This window comes from Simochromis diagramma, unplaced genomic scaffold (assembly GCF_900408965.1).
Source record: "Simochromis diagramma unplaced genomic scaffold, fSimDia1.1 OVJJ01000304.1, whole genome shotgun sequence".
Classification (NCBI taxonomy): domain Eukaryota; kingdom Metazoa; phylum Chordata; class Actinopteri; order Cichliformes; family Cichlidae; genus Simochromis; species Simochromis diagramma.
The window spans coordinates 8,377,831-8,401,594 of record NW_024387030.1 but is presented as its reverse complement, the minus strand read 5'-3'; the positions used below and the strand labels follow the sequence as shown (position 1 = coordinate 8,401,594).

Here is a 23,764-nt window from a genome sequence, read left to right as displayed (position 1 = left end):
AAAGGATGATACAAAGGATTTAACACGTAACCTTGATATAGTACAGAATAATACTGTCAGATAGTGATATTAACGTGAATATGTGAGTAGATAAAGACATTGGATAGAAAAAAACAGACCTTTTCCATGTTGGGCTTAATGCAGCGAATGAAGAAAGGATTGGAAACACTCAGAGTGGCCATAAGAGCGTGAAGAGAGTCCTAAAGAGATTAAGAAAACAATAAATGCCGATACATCGCCATAACAATCATAACTACCATTCCAAAAAACCCCAAAAACATTTTCTTTAATGCATTTTAATTATTCTCTCAGTTCAAGACCCTTGGTTAACAGTTAGCAGCAACATCATATCACTCACCCTGAACTGGGAGCTCACTGTAGGTTTACGCCGGGCTGTTCCCATCTTCTCCTCATTGTTCCTGCTGCCGACCTTTTCAAACAAGTCGTAGATGAAGTCCAGTCTATGAATCGACAGAAATACAAAGGATGAAACACACGCATCTGCTAACTCATGTCAGAAAACGTATTACAGGGTACATCGGGATAACAACAAGGAAACTGGCAGAGCTGGAAAAAATAAACAAAAAATCCTGTGTGTAATTCGCATCATTGCTAGATGAGATTCAGGTGAGTTTTCACACCACAGTGTGTTTGGATGGTCAGTTTCAAAGCTCATTAGAAGCTTTTAGAAACACTTTTTTCATATTTTCAGAAACTAATATCCATTATTTTGGTTATTGTTTGGACTTCAGCCCAATAATTCATATCAGCTTAAAACAAGGCAAACAAAACATGGATTTACCTTTAAAATCCTTCTTTCTTTGAATGACTGGTTAATTAGACCTCTGAGTCCTAATTAACCATCATATCTGCAGATATTACCTGCTGTCCTTGAGCATGTTCAGGATGTCATCTCTGAATGTGTCTCTGTTCTTCTCCAGGATTCCTCTGACATCATAGAGGACCTGTCGGAAACAGATATTATAAACTACACTGACTTTACAACACAATGATGGCGTGCAGCAGGTCCGTTCTGAATAAAACTCACCTCTCCAGCATAATGTTTGATACCAAACTGATGATCAGCAAGTCTGGGCTTGACATAGTAAGGGTTTGTCTGCAAAAACAGAAGCATGGCATTTAACATAAGCTCAGCATTTAGTGAATTACGCATAGAGGTCATTAGGAGATGTGTAAATAACTCACAGAGTGTCGGCTGTGCAACTTCTCCAGCAGAGTGAAGTCTGTTCCTTTGGGGAATCGGCTCTCTTCATTCACTAGTGCCAACAAGCCCAGTTTCTAGGACAGAGAAGGAGGGGGGAGGGGTAAAGTGGTGTTATTGCATCAGTATTATGAAATCAGCACCACTTTCTAAGACATCGGCCCCACAAATTATTAGATTTCCAAAAACAGATCTGAAGGAGGCACCCAAGCTGGTCTTTAGTAATGGTGAAGTACTGCAGTTTTTATTTCAATTCTCTTCAACGGACTGAGAAAAGATCATGCACTCAAAAACTAACATCTTCATTACATTTATGCTATGAGTTATAGCAAATGTATTTTTTACCTTCTCTATGAGGTCAAGACACTCGGCATTGTCCATCCAATCAATTGCTTCCCACTGAACACCTTCCCTGTGGAGAGTACAACAAAATATTTATGCAAGGAAAAAGAAAAAGGTCATATTTAAATTTACTCTTCCATTCTCTTTTCCTTAGACACTTTAAAGTCCGCTTCACAATCCGAATGTCTTTAGGTTCCATATTCACGTCCGTACCGGTTGTACTCCAGCTGCTCCAGAGAGAAGATGTGCTTGTTGAAGTACTCCTGAAGCTTCTCGTTGGCATAATTGATGTTAAACTGTTCAAACCGGTTGACCTACAGGCACAGAAGCAGGGATTGACTTACAGATGTGTCATGGTTCTGTGTCGTGAAACAAGCTCAACTTTGTCTGGATCATCTGGATCAGTGAATCTAAAAATGGCGATCCTGCATAACGGCAATCACAAAGCTGGTTATCGTGTGGCTCAGCTAACTCTGGGTTCATGAATCCAGCTAGTAGCACGTTTCCAAAGTATTCCAGTTTTGCCAGAAAAAAGAGAAAATGCTTATTCAAGTTCTTCTTTATTTTAAGTGTCCTAATTCTGGCTCTTTGCTGTATCATTATGAACAAGTAATGCATTTGCTAATCTGTTAGAAGTTAACCAAGCAGAAAGGAACCCTATACCCTCTTCTGTGGTTTCCTCTGCCTTGAAAACTCCACTATTAGACTGCCATTTAGTCTCATTTAACCGCTGTTTAATATGTTTGTTTATAAGGTTTTTTTGTGTCCACTAATCAGATGGCAGATGCGGTCCTGCTTTGGTCCTATCGAGCTTTCCTGCTTCTGCAGCTTTCCCTAATTTGGCTTTCCTTCTGTCCTCTCCTTGGCTTGGCTCAGATCATCTCAGTGCTCTCCTGCAGTCAGTACTCAACCTGCCAGCTCCATATTATTTCCCTTCTGCCTCTCTGCCTTTTTATCCCCCTGGTCTAAAGAGACTCAAAAAATACTTTTGTAAATTCTTAAGTTTTGTTAATAAATTATTCTCTGTTACACCTGGCCTCTAATTTCTGTTTTTTGTATAGCTCTTTCTTTTATAGAAAAGAAAAAACTTATTAGTAAGCTTTTTCATTTGTCTTTGTCAGAATCCTGTACGAATGATAACTCAGTGTTTCAGTGAAGTGATTAGTCAGTAGTAAGAAACTCATTAATCTTGCTTAGTAACAGGATGAGTAGCAGCTGGCAGCTTAGGAAGCGGAGGAGAAAATTCATGACCTCAAAATCAAAAATTTGCCAAACAGAGGGAAGGTCAAAGCCCTCACCTCAAAGTTCTCAAAGCCAAAGATGTCAAGGATGCCGATGGATTTGAAGTTTTCCTTCCCCTTAATCTTCTGATTAATCTTGAGGATGATCCAGGAGAAACACTGGGAGTATAACGCCATGGCGACAGAGTCCCGGGAATCAATAGCCTGCAGCAATGAGGGGGAAACCCAAGGGAGGGTTGAAATGAGTAATGGGACTATGTCAGGAAGAGGCAGAAATCAAACATGAAGGGGTAAATTAAAGTGTGTTTATATGCATGTGTGTATAGGGACCTGCTCAATAGTAAGTGGGGAACAGATTTCCTCTCCTCTGAGGATTATGGAGCGCTGAGTCATGACTTCAGACAGCTGGAAGGCATCCAGCCCCAACAGCTCACTGGCATTGGTAACCACTGGAAACATGGACAAAGACATGTTAAACATCTGGAACGTTTTCTGTGTCTACCTCGATTTTTATATCATCTAACTCATTTTCTATGAGCACTTCTCTGACCTTGCTTGGTGGTGATCTGAGCTCCTCCTGCAGTCATGAACTCAATGTTGCCAAGTTGTAAGACTCCCGACAGCAGCTTAAACATGTCTCTGATCTCCTCCTCCGTGAACTCCAAGACCTTTAGCGCCTCCTGTGCAAAGACGAGCACGGGGAAAGAGATTGTGAGCACTTTTTTCAGCTCAGAGCCAAAGGTTCATTGATAACATTCACATCCCAGAAAAAGGTTTGATAAATGAAGGGGAAAAGATCTTTATTTCTCTGAGGCTAACCTGCTCTGCTCTTAAGACAACAATATGTCAGTGTTCAACAAAAAAGATTAACAGTTTTATGGCTGTGAGGACATCAAACTTTACAATCTAAGGCCACCAATCCTGCCTCCTATCATCCTGTTAGCTTTGGAATCTCTCTGCTACTTTTGTAACTGAATAAAAAAAACAATAGATAACAATAGAGAACTGTTCTTACAGACCTCAGTACATCTACTTGAAGAACTGAAGACAAAATCAATACTGACCATAACACTGTTAAACAGCTCTTTGTCATTTAGACTCTTGTCCTTAAGACATCCTGATTGGCTGAGGTAGTGGTAAGATTCAGCGGGATCCTCCAGGAAGTAGAGGCCTGCAAGAGCAAATGTATAATGTGAGCAAACGATATGTATTCAGAGGTAAAAGTTAAAGATTAATAATGTTTGTCCATCAATATTTATTCTTCTCTATTATAACTGAAATCAAACTATTTTTACAATAACTTCTCACATGAAGCCAAAAGTGTAAAATTGATCATTGAAAAATAATAAAAATAATAAAAGCTCGCTGTCGATATTTACGCTCGCACAGCTTCTTACTTTTTTGCTCTTTACTAGCTCCTGCCAGCAGAGCGTAGAAGATGTGGTAGTTTCGCTCTCCGGGGTTTTGTCGTACCACGCGGTTCTACAGAAAAATCAGGGTAGCAAAGTTTCCATGAACATTTTATTGTGATTGACAATGTAAGACTGACACGTGACTCCTAATAAATTTGATACGAGGAGGCCGAGACATCCTTACCTTTTCAAGTAAATCTGACAGGAAGTGAGTCAAAGAAATTCATCATTCATATAATTCACCTTCTAAGAATCAGAAACATACATTTCTACCACAACTTTTTATGCGTGTATGCAAAAACAAGCACCCGTTCAATCATACACAGGTGTAAATGTCATGCAGTATTGTGCTTTAAAGCAAGGATACAATCTATGACACAGCCTCCTTGGATGTTGCCGCTCTCAGAGAAGTGAAGTTGGATGAACTTCCCAAAGCGACTGGAGTTGTTGTTGTAAACAGTCTTAGCATTACCAAAAGCTTCCATGATGGGACTGAAAAGCGGGAAAAATTATTTTTACAGTATTTTTTTTTTACCATATGTTTTCCAGAAAAAACTTCAACAAATTCTACATTTTAAGGAGAACATAATATCCATATGAGCTCAAACCATGCACACTTAGCACTTGCACATTACAGTTGTAATCCTGACACTTGGATTTAAATGATATGAAATTTCAGTTACACAAAACATTATTCTTTGAGAACTTAACACCCTGTTAGAGATGTAAATAAATGGCTTTAAAGTCTCAAGTAAAATGAGCTGGTAAAATCCCAAAGAAAAGGCAAAGGCCATAAGCAGGCCTTGAATGGCTGCCATCTTTACCATGTAAACTGTTAATCTGATATATAAAATATGTAAAACACACACTCCTAATCCCGTCCTTTTACTACTTACACAAGTAGTCATTACAGAAACTTAAAGTCTTCATCATATTTTCTGGCGTTAGTGATTATTTCTTCACCACAGCCTAGCAGGTAGCACGCTCCATGGAAAAGATGCTAACCCACTGACTTGTTTCTTGGCATTTCCTGAAGCTTGTGATGTTTACTTCACTGATTCGCATACCTGCTCTGTACGATGGCTTGCTCCACACGCGTGCTTTTCTCTGAGGGAGGAGTTCCGGCTGAGTTCTGGCTCATCACTGACAGAAACTGCAACAGCAGTTTGGTGCTTTCAGTCTTCCCTGCTCCTGATTCCCCACTGGAGTACACATACACACAAAGACACACATAGCCCAATTAAATCCTACACACAATGACCTTCACTGACATTCCCGTATCTTGAACCTCTCCGGTTATCTAATTGGTGTTGCAGGTTGATAGACCTCAGAGATATTCAGCCTATCGTAATCAGGCTGAGCACAAGTGAAAGCATGATGGGATGGTGGACACTAGAACCAGATCAGGCCACTTAATCATGCAAACCAATAACCCTACTTTAATTTGGAAGAGGAAATTCTATTTATTTTCAAAACAAAGGGAGACACGGTCATAATCACAATCTATTTGTTCTCTAGCTTGGTCTTGAATATTGCTCTGTCTCGCATTTCCAATCAACCACTGACATCAATATGTCTGGGATGCAAACCACTTCCACTTCCTTAAGCCTTTACCTTGATTTTTCATTAGGTCTAATAGCTGTCAGTGTTTCACTATCTATGCACAGGCTTCAACTACAAACAGGCATAGGAACAGCAGGATTTTCTGGGAATAAGCATACTAGAAATAGTAGACTAGAAAGACAAGATTTAGGAAACAAAGTCATGTTTTGATAGCTTAGTAGAGAAAGATAGAGGGATAGATGGGTAAAGAATTCCCTGAATGTCCTCCATCATTACCTGATGAGGATGCACTGGCTGTCGTGGCGTTTCCAGATGCAGCGGTAGCATTCATTGGCTACAGCAAAAATGTGTGGAGGGAGTTCCCCCAGATGGTGCTTGGAGTACAAGTCCACCCTCTCTAGGTCATACAGACCAGGGATCTGCTTGTATGGGTTGACAGCTGCCAGGATGCTGCCGATGTTAGTCTGAAAACAGCGAAGGAGAGACATTTCAGGTTCAGTGTCTGTCTCATCTTTCCTTTCTTTTTATTATTTGATTATATTTGGTCCACGTTTATCCACTTTCTATATTCATATGACCTTGTTGGCACATTTAGTGGACTATCCACACATAAAATAGTGCTAAAGGACACAGATACACATGAGTGCATGAGTGCGCAGTAATACAGAAAGCAGACTCACACAAGAGAAATTCTTTTGATCAGCTTAAGGTAAATCCGTATATGGACAATATTTCATCATCTAGATTAGGCAGTCTAGATAATCTAGCTGTCTGGTAATCTTCCAGGTTTCCAGACTTTTGAAAATTTCTGTGTATCAGCATAAAAGTGATCAAAATGTAAAGACTGCAATGCATACTGATCCCACAGTTTGGAGGAGAGGGCATTCATGTGTAAGGATGCCTGGGTTAGTGATCAAAAATAAACTTTTATGCGTTTTATTTCCTATCTGCATTGTAAAACGCGCATGTATTCAAACCACAAGGCCATCAAATCAAGTGATGTTGCAGATTTTAAACTGCACTATCGCACCATAAAGTCATTCATATGGTTATTTTTTGCAATGAGAATGATATATGCTGTGAAATGGTGAGCACGGATATGATGCTTCTACAGTTAGTTGGCTTAAATATCAACATATGAAACAAAGCAGATAAATTTGTTTCATAAAGAAGAAAAAATAGAATAAATCCTGCCAATGGCGTGAGACGATTTAGGTTCCTCTTGCTGCAGAATCACTAAATGACCACCAGATTTAATAAAACATGAACGTTTTAGACAGTTTCAATAAGAAGCCATTTTCAGTCCTCCTAAAGAGCTAAAGTTGGCCTGTCCTAACCACTGACAATTTCATTTCATAGCACTCACTTCTCTCTCCGTCTTTTTCACTTACAGACGGGGAGGCCTGATGAGTGGATTTGTGTCTCTTTCTAAAAGCCTCACTCGTGTAAGCAAAGGAGAAGGAGGTGTGTGATAATATAAACACACATAATGGCCCTGCACAGACATAGACATAGACACTAGGGGTGCAACGATATTCGTATCGATATTGAACCGTTCGATACAGTGCTTTCGGTTCGGTACGCATATGTATCGAACAATACAACATTTGTAATTTATTTTATCAATTTTCCTTCTGACGATGCTGTCTGTGTTGAGCGCTCAGTGAATCTGTGTTCGACTACTCCGCCTAGGCTGCACTGTCAAGCGCAGATCCACTGAGCGCTCAACACAGACAGCATAGTCAGAAGGAAGAGAGCAGGGCAAGCTAGCGAGACAGAAGTTAAGCTCTACTTGCAACAGGCATATTGAACCTCATTCAGATCTGGCGTTTGGAATTATTTTGGTTTTCATGTGAAGTATGACCCTGAAGGTAAGCGAGTCATGGACTAAAGTAAAACAGTATGTTGGATGTGCCATGCAATGCTCAATTACATTGGTGTGAACTAGTGTGTTAGCACAGTTAGCTCGTTAACGTGTTTGCCGTCTAGCCCCATGCACGGAGTGATCGCTCGTTAACGGAGATTTGCCGTGTTGTGGCGTTAAGGTCATTTCAACGAGATTAACCTGAAAGCACTAGTGGGAACACAACAAATATGACTGCACATTTACGCCGACATCATCCTAGTGCAAAGACAAGTGGAAGCAGACAAAAAAAGCAAGCATGCTACTAACTTTAGCCGAGTCATTTAGACAGCTGTTAGCACATGATTCTCCTTATGCTGCTGAGAATATAGCCCAGAAGAAGCGGATAGTATAGCTTTTATTTTGGAAAGAGCCATTTCTCTGTAATAAACTCTCTTTTCCAAAGATGAGTGATTCCTCAATCAGATACAGGGCTTGCAATATCGCTAGCCCGACGTCCCGGAGCTAGCGATTTTTTCAGTCGGGCTACCAAAATCTATCTCTTCCCTGCCCGTCGGGCTATTGTAGGAAAAATATATGTCAATGCTTTTGCATTCTTTCAGAAATGTAGCTGGGTAATTATGTCATTGGCATCGGTGAGCCACTGTCAATATGTGACATATTGAAGTCGCGTTTGAATTTGCGCTTGTTTTTTTGCTTTCACTTTGCAATCGTGCGAACTGTGTATAGAGAGCGACAGCACTGATCTGTGAGTGATGATAATTTGTGCACCAATTCCTCTGACATCGTCTTATTAATCGTTAGCTTACTATGCAAACATGACAAGTGAAATCTCCCGCAGCAAGCTTAAACATGTGAGAGGTTGATCGCGCAGAGAATCGCTGAGCTTATGTGAGTGAGCGTGTAAAAGCATTTCAGTTCTGCTGAGCCAAATAAGACAGGTCAGGGTGAAGAAGTGACAGCCAAAGAAAAGCTTACCACAAAACGGAGAAGTTATGACAAATCAGACTATAAGGCAAAAAGAAAGTGCAGCTTTATGGTTTCATGGACAAAAGAATTTCTGTGGCTGCAATATGATGAGCTAAATAACCAGGGCTGCACATAAGCGGTCCGCAGGTGCGCATTCGCTGTCAAAATAAAAAACATGCACAAGGGTTAGGGTTAAATTTAAAAACTGTACTTTTGAGTTAAAATATATATTTATAATTTTAATAAATGACAAATTAAAAATGCATGAACATTTTTTTGTATCGAAAAAATATCGAACCGTGACACCAAAGTATCGAACCGAACCGAACCGTGAATTTTGTGTATCGTTGCACCCCTAATAGACACACATGGCTCGCTGAATGCACTCACATAGATGCAATCCTTCTGGTAGCGTTGGTAAAGGTTGTGCATGATAGCGGCTTCGTGCAGCTCCGCCAGTGCTGACATGTCCTCCACCCCATCGATGCTTGACTGGTGCATAGCGTACACTCGCTCCCTGGTGACCTCGGCCTGCTGCAAGTAAAACACCTGTATACAAGGAGACGTAAAGATCATCACCCAGTTTTTAACTTCATACTTTGGCATGAAATAATACAATAATATTCACAAGTGTTGTGAAATAGCAATCTAACAGCAATGCAAAGCAGCATATGTGCTGATTGTGCAACACTGACAGTCACTTGGAGACAACAAATGTGGATAAATCGAGACTCGTGAGACCAGGTAACGTTTTTCCAATCTTCTGTTGTCCAGTTGTGGTGAATCTGTGTGAATTTCAGCCTCAGTTTCCCATTCTTAGTTGACAGGAGTGGCAACCAGTGTGGTCTTCTGCCTCGACGTCTTACAGTTTGACATGTTATGAGTCCAGAGCTGCTTTTTTGCCTAGGTTATTTGTGCTATTCAGCTGTTATTAAGGGAATTCCTTTTAGCAGTTCTTTTTGTTGCTATTGCTGTTTTTGTAAGTTTCTTAAGTCTAAAGGTTTCTAGGCCAGTTTAATTATATTTGACCTTTTTTTGTTATTGTTGTTTTTGAGCTAACATAACCTGTCACTGGTGTAAAATAGGTTCATATTCACTGTAATGAAATTAGAGTAAATGTAGTTCCCAAAACTAGAAATATTCCTTTAAAGGCTTTTGTTTGTAATTTAAAAGGAAATATTCTAATAAATAACACAGACCAAAACTGACTAACTGGCTAATCAATGTTTCTGACACAAACAAATACATGAATACAGATTGTTACAGAGATGTATTACATTTATAAGCTGGAAGTGATGCCTTTACAGGATAATAAAGACATACAGTATAGGGGTATAGAGGAAGCAAATGTGCTAAAAAAAAAAAAAAAGTCTCTCCATTTTTAGCATTAACAGGCTAATTGTGATGCAACATGATGAAAATCCACATGGTGAGAATACAGAGCCTCACGGCTCCCTTCAGACCCCCCATCTCATCTATGTCATCCATTGCCATGGCAACTAGAGAATTAGGGGACAAAACGGGTGGAGAAGCCGGCTGTGGGAGGGGAGGAGAAAGAAGCGAGAGAGGAACACCGTGAGGACAGAAGCAGAGAAGATGAGAGAGGGCAATGGATCTGATCTGGAAGGACATGACAAGTGAATGCAGCTCAGTGTGTATTCAGGTCAGGCACATGGATGCTGCTGCCACAATCCCCATCCGTCTTCCTCACACACGGTGCACAGACGCACACAGGCTGTCATTCTACTTCAGCGTAAAGGTCGCTCATTCACTCCAGCGAAATCAGCCCGGCCAAGAATAGAAACCACGGCCTTTACGATACGGGGTCGTTAATATGTCATCTCAGTCTCACAGCCAGCCTCCACCCTGAGTGAGCTTGCTGCTGTAACAGATGTGGTGGAAGTCTGTTGAAAGCGGCAGAAGGGTGAGCTGTAGGCGTTCCGACATCCTGTTCTTAAATAAATCTATTTCACTCCAGTGACGCTGCCTTGCACTGCACAGAGCTGTTGCGTGCCGACGACTCTCTCAGGGCAAAAGAAATCATCCCATGCCAACTGTTTGTTGCATGTGGCTGACAAAAGAAACCTGTGCGCAATATGCTGCCGTGTTTCCACTTTTCTCTCTCTGAAATGCCAAAACATCAGTTAAAGTATCGCAATGCTAATGAAGTCGGTAACATTTCTGCACTCACTGAGCTGTAAATGAAATGACCCAATTGTACCTCACCCTCCATTATAGAAGGCATGACTCATGTATGATGACACGAGCAGCTAACAGCTCTGCATCTTTACTGTGACCCCATCCATTTAAAAGGCCCTGTGTTCTAAATTGGATCAATTTAATGTTACGTGCTGTAGAATGCTTTATGCATGGAAAAGACTGCCTGAGTGTTGACCCTCTTGCTGCATGAAGCTGATGAAGAGGATTGTGACCAGATAACGTAGTATAACTTACTAATATTTTATAATTTAAGAACTCAGCGTCATTTACTTTCTTGCTGAGAGTTACATGAGAAGATGGAAAACATCTATGATATATTTATCTGAATGTCTGAGTTATTAGTCTTCACTTCACTGCTTTGATTTTGGGACCCACTGCTCTAACTTCTTCCCTATTCACACTTTGCACTGCTAAAGAATCTCTAAAGCTTCATTTTATGCTACCTGCTCACGACCAAACAGACCAAAAAAGGTAGCAACCAGCTGCTAATCATAGTGGAGCATTTAAGAGCTAAAAAGCCAGACATTTAAAAGCTCATCGGAGACCAGGGATGAATATTGAACTTAAATCCTCCCTGTGAATGAATGATGATGTTGATCCATATCTGACCGTATCTGTTTTCTCTTGGTTTAATTAATGCTACGTCCTGCTATTTTCAACCTTTGAAGCTGATCTATGTGTGAGTGTGTTAGTGTATGTGGTTGTGCTATCATCACTGCCTGATGTGTGAGTTAGACACACGCTTGTCTACGAAATGAGATGGACCATCGTGCTTGTTTGTGATGATGTGGACAGCTGTGCACATCCATATTGCAGATATTACAGGCAGACCTTTTTTTAAAAATAGAAAGATGAAAATACTCTTGAAAGATCTCCACTCCATAAAGCTTTTCTTTCCACTTTTTTCTGTTACTTTCTCATCCTATTAAATCATGATCTCCCACTGTTTTTTTTCTGGAGTTCTCCATGTCTTCATGTCTTAAACATCACTTCTGTCTCTCTCATCTCTCTTTCTCTTTGTATGTCACCCGTCTTTTATCCCTCCCCCATCATTTCTCGTGTCTCTGTTCCTTCGATCTCGCCTCTCTTATCGTTCCACTCTTCATTAATTTACCTCCTTCTCTTCTATCTGCCCCACACGGCATTTTTCCTTTCCTTTTTCCTCTCCTCTGTATTGCTATTCTCGTCGTCAATACTGTTTTCCTTCAGCTTGTTTTTTATACTTCAAATCTTTCCAGTATACTTTGCTATCTATCTGTGTCTGTGTATCCCTCACAGTGAATCACTTAATGCCTAAATGGCTCAATCTGAGACCCCTGTCTGTAATTGAAGGCACACCGAGAGCCTTTTCAATCAGAAAGTCAAGCACGCCTGTGCAATCCAGAGTAAATTACAGTGGAAGGGAAGATAAGACTTCACACACACACAACACTAAGAAAAAAAATACACCAGGTCAACAGAGAAGAAACACAAATGGATGCCTGCATGTTGTATTTACATAGCTATATTTGCATAACTTATCTTCATAACTCTGACCAACAGGAATATCCAGCAGTAGTCTTGAAATGTATTAAAATAATCTTTGATTTTGCTCTTCTGGATTTTGAATATTTCTATAAATTCTAACAACTTCCTCATACAAGTCTAACCTTCCATTATAACAGGTTAGCAGGATAGCACTAAAAAACATAGACATGCATTCAAACTGTAACACCTGTGACATCACTCCTGCTCTTTTATTTATTTTTCAGCAGCTGCTGTGACATTATTTTAACATTTCACTGTGCGTCATTGAGATTATGGAGTGCCAGGACTGCCATAATGCATTAATTAAATACACCATTAAATAATTAATTAAATGTGGCAATAATTAATTAAAATTGGAATTAATTAATTAAATAAATAGTTATGACACATGTAATTAATTAATTATTGACACATTTAATTAATTATTTATGTATTTCACATTTTAATTAATTATTGACACATTTAATTAATTATTGACACATTTAATTAATTAATTATTGACACATTTAATTAATTATTTATGTATTTCACATTTTAATTAATTATTGACACATTTAAATAATTATTGACACATTTAATTAATTATTTAATGATATATTTATTTATTTCGTTTTGGCAGTCATGGCGCCTGGCTCTCATCATGAAATAATTTTATCTGTCAGCCTCACCCATCAAACTCAGGGGGCGGGGTTAACGCTGATCGAGTCAAAACCATTGCTTTGGCCTGGTGGCCATTGTTTCTAGCACACAACAACCGGCATGTGGAAGCTAACAGAACTGAACTTTGAAAAACCCTGTTTGTGTGTCACCAAATACTGTTTTAATATTTTTTTAGCCGAGAAGGTAGTGGTTTAATCTTCATGTGTCTGGTCGGTTTGTCAAGATACAGCCTCTTTGCAAAAGTGCTTCGATGATTTCGGAGATGTCTGCCCTGTCTCACGGCAAAGCGTGGGATAGACCCGCTCGCCTCGCAAGCAATCCCACCGACAAAGCGCAGGCCCCGGTACACAGCTGTAGTAACCCCCGCTGACTTCTTTTACTGAGGTTATATTTATCGGTGTTTTATTTCCTGATGTTCTTATGTGTCCTACGTGTTTCAGTCGCCAATTCTGAATTATAACTAACATTAAAAACATGTTTAAGGAGGAGAGAGAGCAAATAAATCTGTTTAACATCTGATCTTTGGGTTTTTGTTCAGTAATCAGCGTGACCTGTGTATAAACGCATAAAAGAGATAACGTTGGTGTTTCTGTCATGTAGTAACTGCTGGCTTTAACTGTACAAAGGTTGTTCGACACTATGAAACACATACAGACTTCATGATGTTCGGCTAATATTTTTATAGTGAATATTAATCATGAGGGTAAACGGCCCTGTACACCACGGAGCGAGGTCAGCATATCCACGATATCCTCAGCTCCATGAGTTAACACAAAGTTTCCCAGCTGACTATCTAACTGCCAACTATTCCAGAGACGTGAAAATATACAGCATAAAGAAAAGTGTAAGAGACTCAGCAGCAGATTAGAATAACAGTTATACATTTAATAAATCACCAAATGAATCCAAGAAACGAGCAAACCTGTTCCGACAATTTGAGTTTGTATTCCCTCAGCTGCAGACTCGCTGCTGTTTAAATGTTTGAAAAGGAAGATTAGATATAAAAAACGTCAAACATAGACTCAGTCTGCCTTCACATTTGATATGAGGCCAGCACGTATAGTGGCTGTGTCCTGTTTTAAGATCATACATGTAAAATTGTTGTCTGACCTCCGTCGATCCAGCCGCTCAGTCCGTGGTTACCATGGTTACTGCATAAGCAGCTATAATGTTAACAGCTGGCACTGAGGAAATCTACCGGCAGCATGGGTGTTTATGTTTTTCATTGCAAAAGAACTGTCTGAATGGTTAACTGAAGTTAACTTGGATAAATTATAGTTAAGGAGTTTCACAGATAACGCCTACGTGAGCAACTGTTCACCTGAAATCAGCAGGCTATTACTGAAATACACGTGCTATATCATAAACTATGATATAAATAGGGAGGTCCTATTAACATGTTTAGTTTTAAAGGACACCTTCCTGCCTTTAGTCTCCTTCATGAGCAGTATTAGTTTTCTTCTAACATCCAGAAGTCTGCACCATGTGTTTCATAGTTTGTAACGAGCCTTTGACAGGTAAACATAACATGACCGAAAAAGCAAAAAAAAAAAAAAAAAAAAAAAAAAAGAGAGAGAGAGTGTTGACATAAGAAGAGAAAATGCTCTCAATTATGGAGACAGGCAAATGGTTCATTTATGTTTGATGTGTGTTTATTCCTCCCTAAATATCGTCGGTGAAGTTTGCCATGCACGTCAGATTTTCCTGCGCATTTTTATACCTCTGCCAACAGAGAGAAAAAAAATCACATTCTAACAGACAGCTGGTGCTTAGAATACAGTTGAATAACTATTAAAAAACAGATGATATTTAGATGATAGTTCAGTCTAACACATGTGCCAGTGAACCATTAAACGTCTGTGAAACTATGCAGTTATGAAACGTAACTTTAACCTCAGCCAAACCGATTTGCTCAGTTGTAAATAAAACAGCGAAGTAAACGTGACCCGACAGACAGAACCTGAGTGAATGAAGTCCAGCGTTTAACCACTGAGAGCTAAAACTCAGCTGAGGTTTCAAAGCTGTGTGCCGGTGATTGGACATCAGCCGCTGATGAAGCTGCTTCGCCTATAAAGTGCTCTGTAAGGAAACAAGCTCCAGCAGCTCTGCGCTCGGGGAAAACACTATATTTACTTATCTTGTGCAGAAAAATGCGCTGACATTGCTTTATATCGAGTACCGGCTGCCCGGTTAAACTGTGACTATCACCAGGTAACGTAGGCGTGTTTCTTGAATTAGCAGCAGGTGTTAAACAGCTGACAGATGAGGAGGAGGATGCATGCAGGTAAACTGAGGGTCTGTTGAGCTGATCGCTGGTTTCGTGAGAAAAATGTCAGCTCGTTCTTTATGTTACAGAAGCACAGAGACACAAGACCAGGCGGAAAGAGACGATCGTTCGGTGAAAATGAGAATCTGCGAATGCAACATGTGGAACACGGAGAGTGGAATATGTAAACAAACCGGTTAACGTAACCCCCTGGGTGCACTCTGCATGCTAATTGTTAGCACAGCTAGTGAAATCTCTGAAAACATCTGAGCACTTTTGCAAACATGTTCTATGTTGACAACCTGACCAGACATACTTCGCGACATTCGCGGCTAAAACACTGTTAAAAGTGTAGCTGGTGACAGAAAAACGGGGTATTTTAAAACTACACCACCACCATTGCTGCCTGTGATTTGATCTGCATTCTGGGATACCTGGCTGCCCCAAGTCTACACAAGCAATCGATTATCTAGGATCGACCTGTTTTGACTTACTTTGCACGGCAACCAATCAAATGTTAGAGAAGCTGCATGGGCAGCGTTAACCCCGCCCCCTGAGTTTGATGGGTGAGGCTGACAGATAAAATTATTTCATGATGAGAGCCAGGCGCCATGACTGCCAAAATGAAATAAATAAATATATCATTAAATAATTAATTAAATGTGTCAATAATTAATTAAATGTGTCAATAATTAATTAAAATGTGAAATACATAAATAATTAATTAAATGTGTCAATAATGAATTAATTACATGTGTCATAACTATTTATTTAATTAATTAATTCCAATTTTAATTAATTATTGCCACATTTAATTAATTATTTAATGGTGTATTTAATTAATGCATTATGGCAGTCCTGCTGACCTATTCTCTACACTGGCTGAGTTTTATCTGTAAATGTGCAGAATTACGTCAAACTGAAGTGAAGGAGTTCACTGATTGTACTGTTTACCCTAAGGACACTTATATCCATATAATATTGGGAAAAGAAGCTCTACAATAGGAAAATCAGTGAGTTAAACTCATGCACCTAATCTCCTTTTAGGTTTTTTTTTTTATTTGAGCATACTCTCTTCCACAAACTGCAACTTGTATATAAATGGTAACCTATTTTTTATATTTGTTCAGACTGGTTGTTTTATATCTATTTTAAATTTGTATGGAGCTGAAAGAATAAACTGCCTACAGGGTTGAAAGAATATTCAAACAAGCCACAATCACGTCCTCATAACATACAAGAGAAAATGGCAAACAAATGGCAAACTACCATTAAAGGGGGGAGGGGATTGCTAAAATGTATATTTGAAGAATTTCTTAACACAATAACTAAACAAATAAATTCCTGGGATACTTTTCTGCAACATATAACTGGTTATGAAGCCAAAAAAAACCCCAGCATTTAAAGCAGATATTCACAAGTAATTCAGGGAGATGAGATGCTTCAAATTTGGAAAGTGTGTCAGTAACTGAAGTAACCTGCAGCTGAAGTGAGAGAGGGGGAAAAGAATTTTGCAGATGTCTCTGTTTTCTTTCATTGCCCTCCAGTAGGTTTTAACACACATTCTCTACATGGAGCCTATCTGCACATTAACCCACAAAGAAAAAGGTACGAACACACTCAAACTGTGCTGTGATGCAGATGCAGATGTACGCACGATAAATCTGACTACCCAGAGAGTCTAAAATGGGATAGTTCATATTCAATAATTCATCATCCAGAACAGGAGCAGAAGAACAGCGAGACGAAAATACAGAGACAGGCTGAAGTAGAAGTAGAGGATGGTTAACTAACTCTTATCTGTCTTCACTAAGACAGGAATGGGAGATCATACTCGGCGAGAAGGTGGTCAGAAAATCCCACCACAAAATTTGAAAAATTGTTTTAGTGCATCTCTGAGTACTCTCTGACTTCACAACACCTAACATTCAGGCCTACACTCTGCTGAAGACGCCAGACTTAAAATTGTGATTCACAAAGATAGTTATCTGATAAAACTACTTTCCTAAAGTGGCTGAGTAGTATTGTTTTTAGAAAACTTGCACCAAATTCATTGCAAAGAAAGCCTATGGGGATGATCTCAAACTGAAAATATATTTATTTTATGTTAATGGAAAGTTAAATGACAAAACGGGTTAGTATGATTCACTTTTTCAGAACACTTCTTCCCTTTTATCATTTTCTTTGCCATGTAAAGACATTTTTAAGCTCACACACATATACATGCAGTGCTTAGAGTCTTTCTGTAAAGCTCTCTGATGTCTGAAGCTGCTTTGCATGATTGAGGAGGAGAGCCGGAGGAGACGAGCCTCTTCATCTGACTTCACATATTAGCTGCAACCACAGCGAGGAGATAAAGATGGAGAGACAGAGAGGAAGAGAGCTGTGAGCACAGTGACCTACATATTCTGTAGACCTCTATTCGCCAGTGCAGATTTAGTATCACATAGTTCCATACAGCACCTGCAGGTCTCCTCACTGACCTTGGATCTGAAGTGTCAGATCTAAATGAGTGCAGTTGGGATGAGGAGGTCTTTAGTGTAATCTGATCACTGAAATCAAAGTACACTGTGGGCAACGGCAGCCAGCAGTGCTTGGCAGTGCTCGTTTGCTAAAAACTATCAAGCCTGCAGAATATGAAGAAGGATTTTTAAAACATTTATCAGCATTCCTGACTACAGACAACATTGATTTGCTTGGGTATGAGTCAAGACAGTATTGGGTGTAATGCATTACATTATAATGACTGGTTTTGCTTTCACACTACTGTAAACATTTTGCATTTTTAAGGAACACGTTACTGGACTTAATTCAGTAACTGCATTACGTTGTTACTTGCTTTACAAAGGTTCTTCAGTTATCTGCACAGCAGGTGGATAACAAGCTTTTTTCTTTCTGTGCTATAGTCAGCTTTATTGTAGGAAAGCAGCTATATCAGGAACAGCCACATTATGCTGCTAGCAGAACTTCAGTTCTTTGCAAGCCCCTGCAAAGACAGCATGTTAACACAAAACTAAACAGGAACACAGAGTGATGATGAAGCTGAGTGAAAGCCGACCACAGCCCAGCAGCCAGAAGTTCAACAGGTAACAAAAGCAGAGATAATCAGTCAGGCTTGGAGCCTTCGTTTCTTCCTGCTCATGCTGCTAAAGTGGAATCACAGTGGAAGTCTCAATGTGCTGGTTTTCAGCGTTGTTTTGTGATGTCGGTTTTGTGTTCATACATAAAAACTAAAAGAAAGATCACATAAGTGAGATTTGTAACAAGGATTTGTGTCGGTGTATAGGACTGTAGGGTAAGGTTTAACGTTAAATGTTTTTCAGGTTATTTTATGTACCGTAGTAATGAGAAAATAAGGTAATGAGAAATGTAATTTTCTCCTGCAAGTAATTAAATAATGTACTGCATTACTTTTTAAGGAAAAATAGGATTTGAGTTTGAAGAGGAAACACTAAAAATGTGTGAAGCATGTGATTGTAATTTGTGAACCACCCTCACAAACTAGGGAAACTACGGAGCAGCGGTGCTAACATTAGCATCAGTATGCTAACATGGCTTCAATAATAATTTGCCTTGATCGCCATCTGAACAGTTTTGCAACTGGCATCAAACATAAAACAGAGCCAACACCCATGGAGACGATTATTTTACTAGGTGACTATTATAAAATCCAAATAAACTTGATGAATAAATTTGCCCTGTCTTAAAACATTACTTTATTCCACAGAGCCAGAATTAGCACTGAACATGTGTTCTAATCAACTGGACTGACTAAAACTGGACTAAAAATCCTCCTTTAAAAATTAGCACTCACACTACTCTATAGGGGGTCTCCGCCCTGCATTAATAAAGAACACTGCAGTGCCTGGAAAGGTGTGAATAGATGAAATGCAAGTGAGTAAGACAGATACTTTAGCAAAATGTGTGTGCGTTCATCCGTATTTTTGTGTGAAATTATGTTAATCTCATTATGTTATACAGAGCAAGTGTGTAACTACGGGGATCCTCAGAGGGTTAGAAATGTGAATCTGAGTAGAGGAAGTGGGTCAGGAGATCACAACTACACTAGCTTTCTTCCGTGGCGAATCGGCCCAAACATTTCTGAACTTTTCATTAGGCACATTTGACCGAGTACGAGGGAGGAGTAGTTGTGCGTAGTAGTGCATGTGTGCGTGTGTGTTTCTAAGTATGCAATTGTTGTGTGTGTGGACAAGGAGTGCTGCATCCCTGCAGCATGTTCTGTGCTCGCGTGAGCTCTCGCTGCAGCTTTCACGCTAGCTACTGAAATCCAGGTCACACAGCACACACAGTCCATAAATCATCGCAAACGTAACCTGAGTGTGCGTGCATGTGTGTGTGTGCTATATAAGTGTATGGCAAAGGTGCCCGGTGGAGGCAGAAAATGTAACATCCCCACTAAAGAATATATAGGTAGGAGCCCTTTAATCATATCAAACACAAACTAACAGGATGCCAATGGGAGCTCTTTGAAATCAATTGCAACTAGTTAAAGTGCTCTATTTGCTGTATGTTTTATCTACCCATTTTTTAAATTACCAAGTTTCCCCAAAGGTTCATTCATTTTTTACCTTATGTAGCCTAACGTTATCAAGTTCTCTACCAAGAAAACTATTCAGACTGGAGGAGCCAGGGATCGAACCACCAACCTTGCAATGAGTAGATGATGTGCTCTACTGCCTAAGCTACAGCCATCTCGCCCTTCATTCTGTTTTCTTTCAAGATGATCCGAGACTCCTTCAATAATTTTGAGGCAAAGGTTCAGGGGAGGCCAAACCATGACTAATATTGCTTCAAGATACGATCTGTGCCAAGTTTTTTGCCCCTTTTGGAACCACATTGTTGGAGTTAAAACACTATTTTATGTGTTTTAAACTGTGTTGTCTTTGGTCTACATAGATTCAACTAAAGAAATAAGAACAAATGATTTGTTTTGTGACAGGCTGCTAATAACAAAGTGCTCAAATATACCGTTTAAAACTGGAGAACTATTGCTCTGGACCACTCTACAAATTTACAACAGTCTGGCTCTTTGAAATTGGAATAAACGGTTATTTGGACCAATAATAGTGCTTTACCAATCCAGATTCACTCACATAAACATTGATACAGCACCTTAAATGTCTCAAATTCACGCTGTCGCCAATTTAGAATCACCTGACCTGCATGTCTTTAGACTGTGGGAGGAAGCTCACACAGCCACAGGAAGAATGTGTAAACTCTTCGAGCTGTGATGAAAGTGCTATCTCCTGCTGCCGGTGTTTCTAATCACCACAGTTACATGAGGAGTCGGTTTATTGAGATGAACAGCTGAAGGCGCTGTTCCATTAAGTAACTGCAGAAAAATAACACACAACAAGATGATGTAATTAAAGACTGCAAAAGTGTGAACAAACAATAATAACCCTCAAGGTTGTTTCATGTATTCCTCTGAGAAAGTGAGAAAGGTTGTGGTTTTCTCAAATCAATATAATGCCAATACGTGGAGAGAAGGCTTCAGTGAGTGCTCGCATTAAACACTTCATGTCGACCTACATCAGAGTTATTTGAGCCCTTTGAGTTTACTGCATTAGGAGATTTTTATAGCTATTATGTCTTCAGCTTAGTGTACGGCTGTAGTTTGTTTTCGTGGGGTTTCTAGCTTTCATAACAGTTGAAAAGACCTAGTGTTGCTATAGTTTTTACACCAAAGAGCATTGAGAAGTGCCACTGACCATATACAGCAGGGGGCCCCAACTCCAGGCCTCGAGGGTGAGATCTAAAAACTGCAGGACGCCGGCCCTCGAAGCCTGGAGTTGGGGACCCCTGATATACAGGAACATAAGTAGTGGGCCACACCCTTTAATCTTTATATTCAGAGATCCTCCATGATCAACTCTAAGCTGTGTTATTGCAGAATGGAAGCATTAAGGAACCACAGGCAGACCACATAAAGTTTACAGGTCACTGAGGTGCGCAGTGCATAAAGTCCATCAACTGTCTGTTGACTTCCAAACCTCCTCAGGCATTAATATCAGCACAAAAACTGTGCTCCATAAGCTTCATGGCATCAGTTTCCATGGCTTAGCTGCTCCTGTAGGTGTAATGTGTAGGTGGTCCAATATTTTTATACATATAGTGTAAAGATAAACCCTAACTCATCTGTAGGCTTCTTTATACTGTAGGCTCACATGTGGAGGGGGGTTGTGTTCCATGCCACTAACTAAACTAACAAGTGTTTCATTGTTAAAGGGTAACTTGATGGCATGTATAACATAGCAAAAAAATCATAAACCTGCAAACTGCTGCAATTTTCTTTACTTTCAAAACAAGGTTAGGATTCACTGTGCTCTGCAGTCATTCAAATCAAACATTTATTTCTGAGCAGGAGAACACGGTGCAGAGCTGTGGGAATGAATGAATAGGGACCGTGGGACTGTTTTCATGGGTCAGATCCTGTTGTTGTGGGGTATAACCCCACCATCCTGCTGATTCTCCATCAAATATTCATCACCTCCTGCAGAGCCAACATTTAAACACCATCATCTAGCAGAGAAGGGGGGCAGAGAGATGGATGGGGCTTTAGAGAGGTTAAGGACATTCATAATCCAGAGCAAAGAGAATGCCTGCTCCTATAACTGGTCCTCTATTTTGGGAAATCCCTGTCTGTCTCTCCTGGGCCACTGAACAGAAACACTGAAGTAGTTGGATCAGAAGTGGAACAACTTCAAAAGCATGAATTCATTGTACATCTTTACTGTACATCTACTGTGTTCTTGTAGGGCTGGAAAAGGAGGATTAAGACTCTTGATTTTGGAAGGAATAAACAATTCTATTATTACCTCCATCTTTAAATGGAGAGCAATTGGAGAGCGTGTGTGTGTGTGTGTGTGTGTGTGTGTGTGTGTGTGTGTGTGTAAACATATTAAATCCAAACAGCAATGTGTGCTTGTCCTTGATCTAACACAGATTAGATGAGCGCAGACACACACAAACACACACATTTATAATGGGATTTAAACATTCAATTCCATTATTTTGGCAGTGTGCGTGGCATCAAAAGGTTGAGGTTGTTTTTTTTGTTTTGTTTTTTTAGATCAGCCGCAGGCAACCCCATCCTTACATCTGACCGTTTTCATCTACACTCCCATAATGCCTTCTATCTATTCTGGCTCTCCTCTGATAGCAGAATGTGTGTCAGCGATCCAGAGATGAATTTTGAATATGTATGAGGAGGAGAAGGCGGAGGAAGAGGAGGAGGAAGAAACTGGGGCAGGGAAAGTGGAACATCATGACCAGGAGTTTGCATTGATCAGCACAGGAGAGGATGTACCTACACGGCTGCTTCACCTTCACGTCAATGATGAGCGGTGTAATGCATGGTTGTATATGGAGGGTCCTAATGAGACTTTTGCTCACTCATCACAGTGTTGAAGGCAAAAGAGATCAGAAAGACGGTCGTGCAAAGTGTGCGTTTCATACCTCCCCATAATCTGTTGTGACCACAAGGGTTCCATCTCCACAGGAGTTGACGGTGGCTGGGAGCAGCTGCTCCTTCTCCCTGACCCAAACGCGGGCACCCTGTAACAAGCACACAAATCACAGATGTTAAGCAGCCAATAACTGCAACCCTAAACAGGTGAGATTTTAAATAATTCATCTTTTTAGCTACTTTGGTCAGCTCCCTTATTCACAAGGGGTCACCACAGCTGCATGATTGATTTGGCAGATTTTTCCAGCAGATGCCTTTCTTGATGCAACCTCAAAAGGATTTATATCTCCTCTTGCATCTTGCAATCAAACTGGAAATCTTTCACTTGTTAGGAAAATATGTAACCGCTAAATCTTGTTGCCAGGCTAAAATTCATCTAGATAAACTGTATTGATGTAAGCTGTGGATAATTATTTATGCTTTGAGTGACTTCAAAGCATAGTTTGGCTTTGCTCAGATATAAAGTATGTACATTTTGTTTTAAAGCTAGTTTTTCAAGCTAGAATTAGTATCCCATCCAATTAGTATCCACACCTAATTTCTAACATGGTGAAGCAGGAGCGCTTGCAGTTGGTGTCTTTATCTTTTTGTGCAAGGAGTTTATTCATGTTCAGAGGAAGTGTGCTATTCCTAAATATTTCTAAACAGACAAAGCCCTCCTTCACACAGTCACTGACCTCTGACCTGAAACCCATAAACAGAAGGACAGTGCAACAGAGGACAGATGAGTCAATGGAGCGACTGAAGCGCTGGAAAAACAGGAGGCACACCATACGTCCACTTGTACAGTTTTGCTTAAACTGAATCGCTTGTGAGTTTACCCAAGCACTGCCTCTAAAACAGGTCCAAGAAGTGGTGTCAAATGTAATCAAAACAATACTTGAATAAAAAACGTTGCTTATTTTATTAACGACTATAACTCCAACCACGGGGCGCCTGCTGGAGGCTGGTGTCGTGTTACTACAGTATAAAATATATCCTCAGACAAG

At 40.0% G+C, this 23,764-nt stretch overlaps 1 protein-coding gene across 2 annotated transcripts in view; it reads right to left on the bottom strand.

The window, feature by feature from the left end:
* Positions 1-23,764, bottom strand: part of myo10l1 (myosin X, like 1) — a 53,066-nt gene that overhangs the window by 17,851 nt on the left and 11,451 nt on the right. For both annotated transcript variants that reach the window (XM_040042393.1, XM_040042394.1), the window contains exons 2-19: positions 22,766-22,864; positions 9,004-9,162; positions 6,057-6,244; positions 5,285-5,419; positions 4,585-4,709; positions 4,402-4,415; positions 4,203-4,287; positions 3,870-3,976; positions 3,356-3,485; positions 3,136-3,254; positions 2,863-3,009; positions 1,778-1,878; positions 1,568-1,634; positions 1,207-1,299; positions 1,049-1,117; positions 883-965; positions 359-461; positions 120-200 (exon numbers count right to left, since the gene is read on the bottom strand). In XM_040042393.1, coding sequence (XP_039898327.1) covers positions 120-200; positions 359-461; positions 883-965; positions 1,049-1,117; positions 1,207-1,299; positions 1,568-1,634; positions 1,778-1,878; positions 2,863-3,009; positions 3,136-3,254; positions 3,356-3,485; positions 3,870-3,976; positions 4,203-4,287; positions 4,402-4,415; positions 4,585-4,709; positions 5,285-5,419; positions 6,057-6,244; positions 9,004-9,162; positions 22,766-22,864 — 1,905 coding nt within the window. The remainder of the gene's footprint in view (positions 1-119; positions 201-358; positions 462-882; positions 966-1,048; positions 1,118-1,206; positions 1,300-1,567; positions 1,635-1,777; positions 1,879-2,862; positions 3,010-3,135; positions 3,255-3,355; positions 3,486-3,869; positions 3,977-4,202; positions 4,288-4,401; positions 4,416-4,584; positions 4,710-5,284; positions 5,420-6,056; positions 6,245-9,003; positions 9,163-22,765; positions 22,865-23,764) is intronic.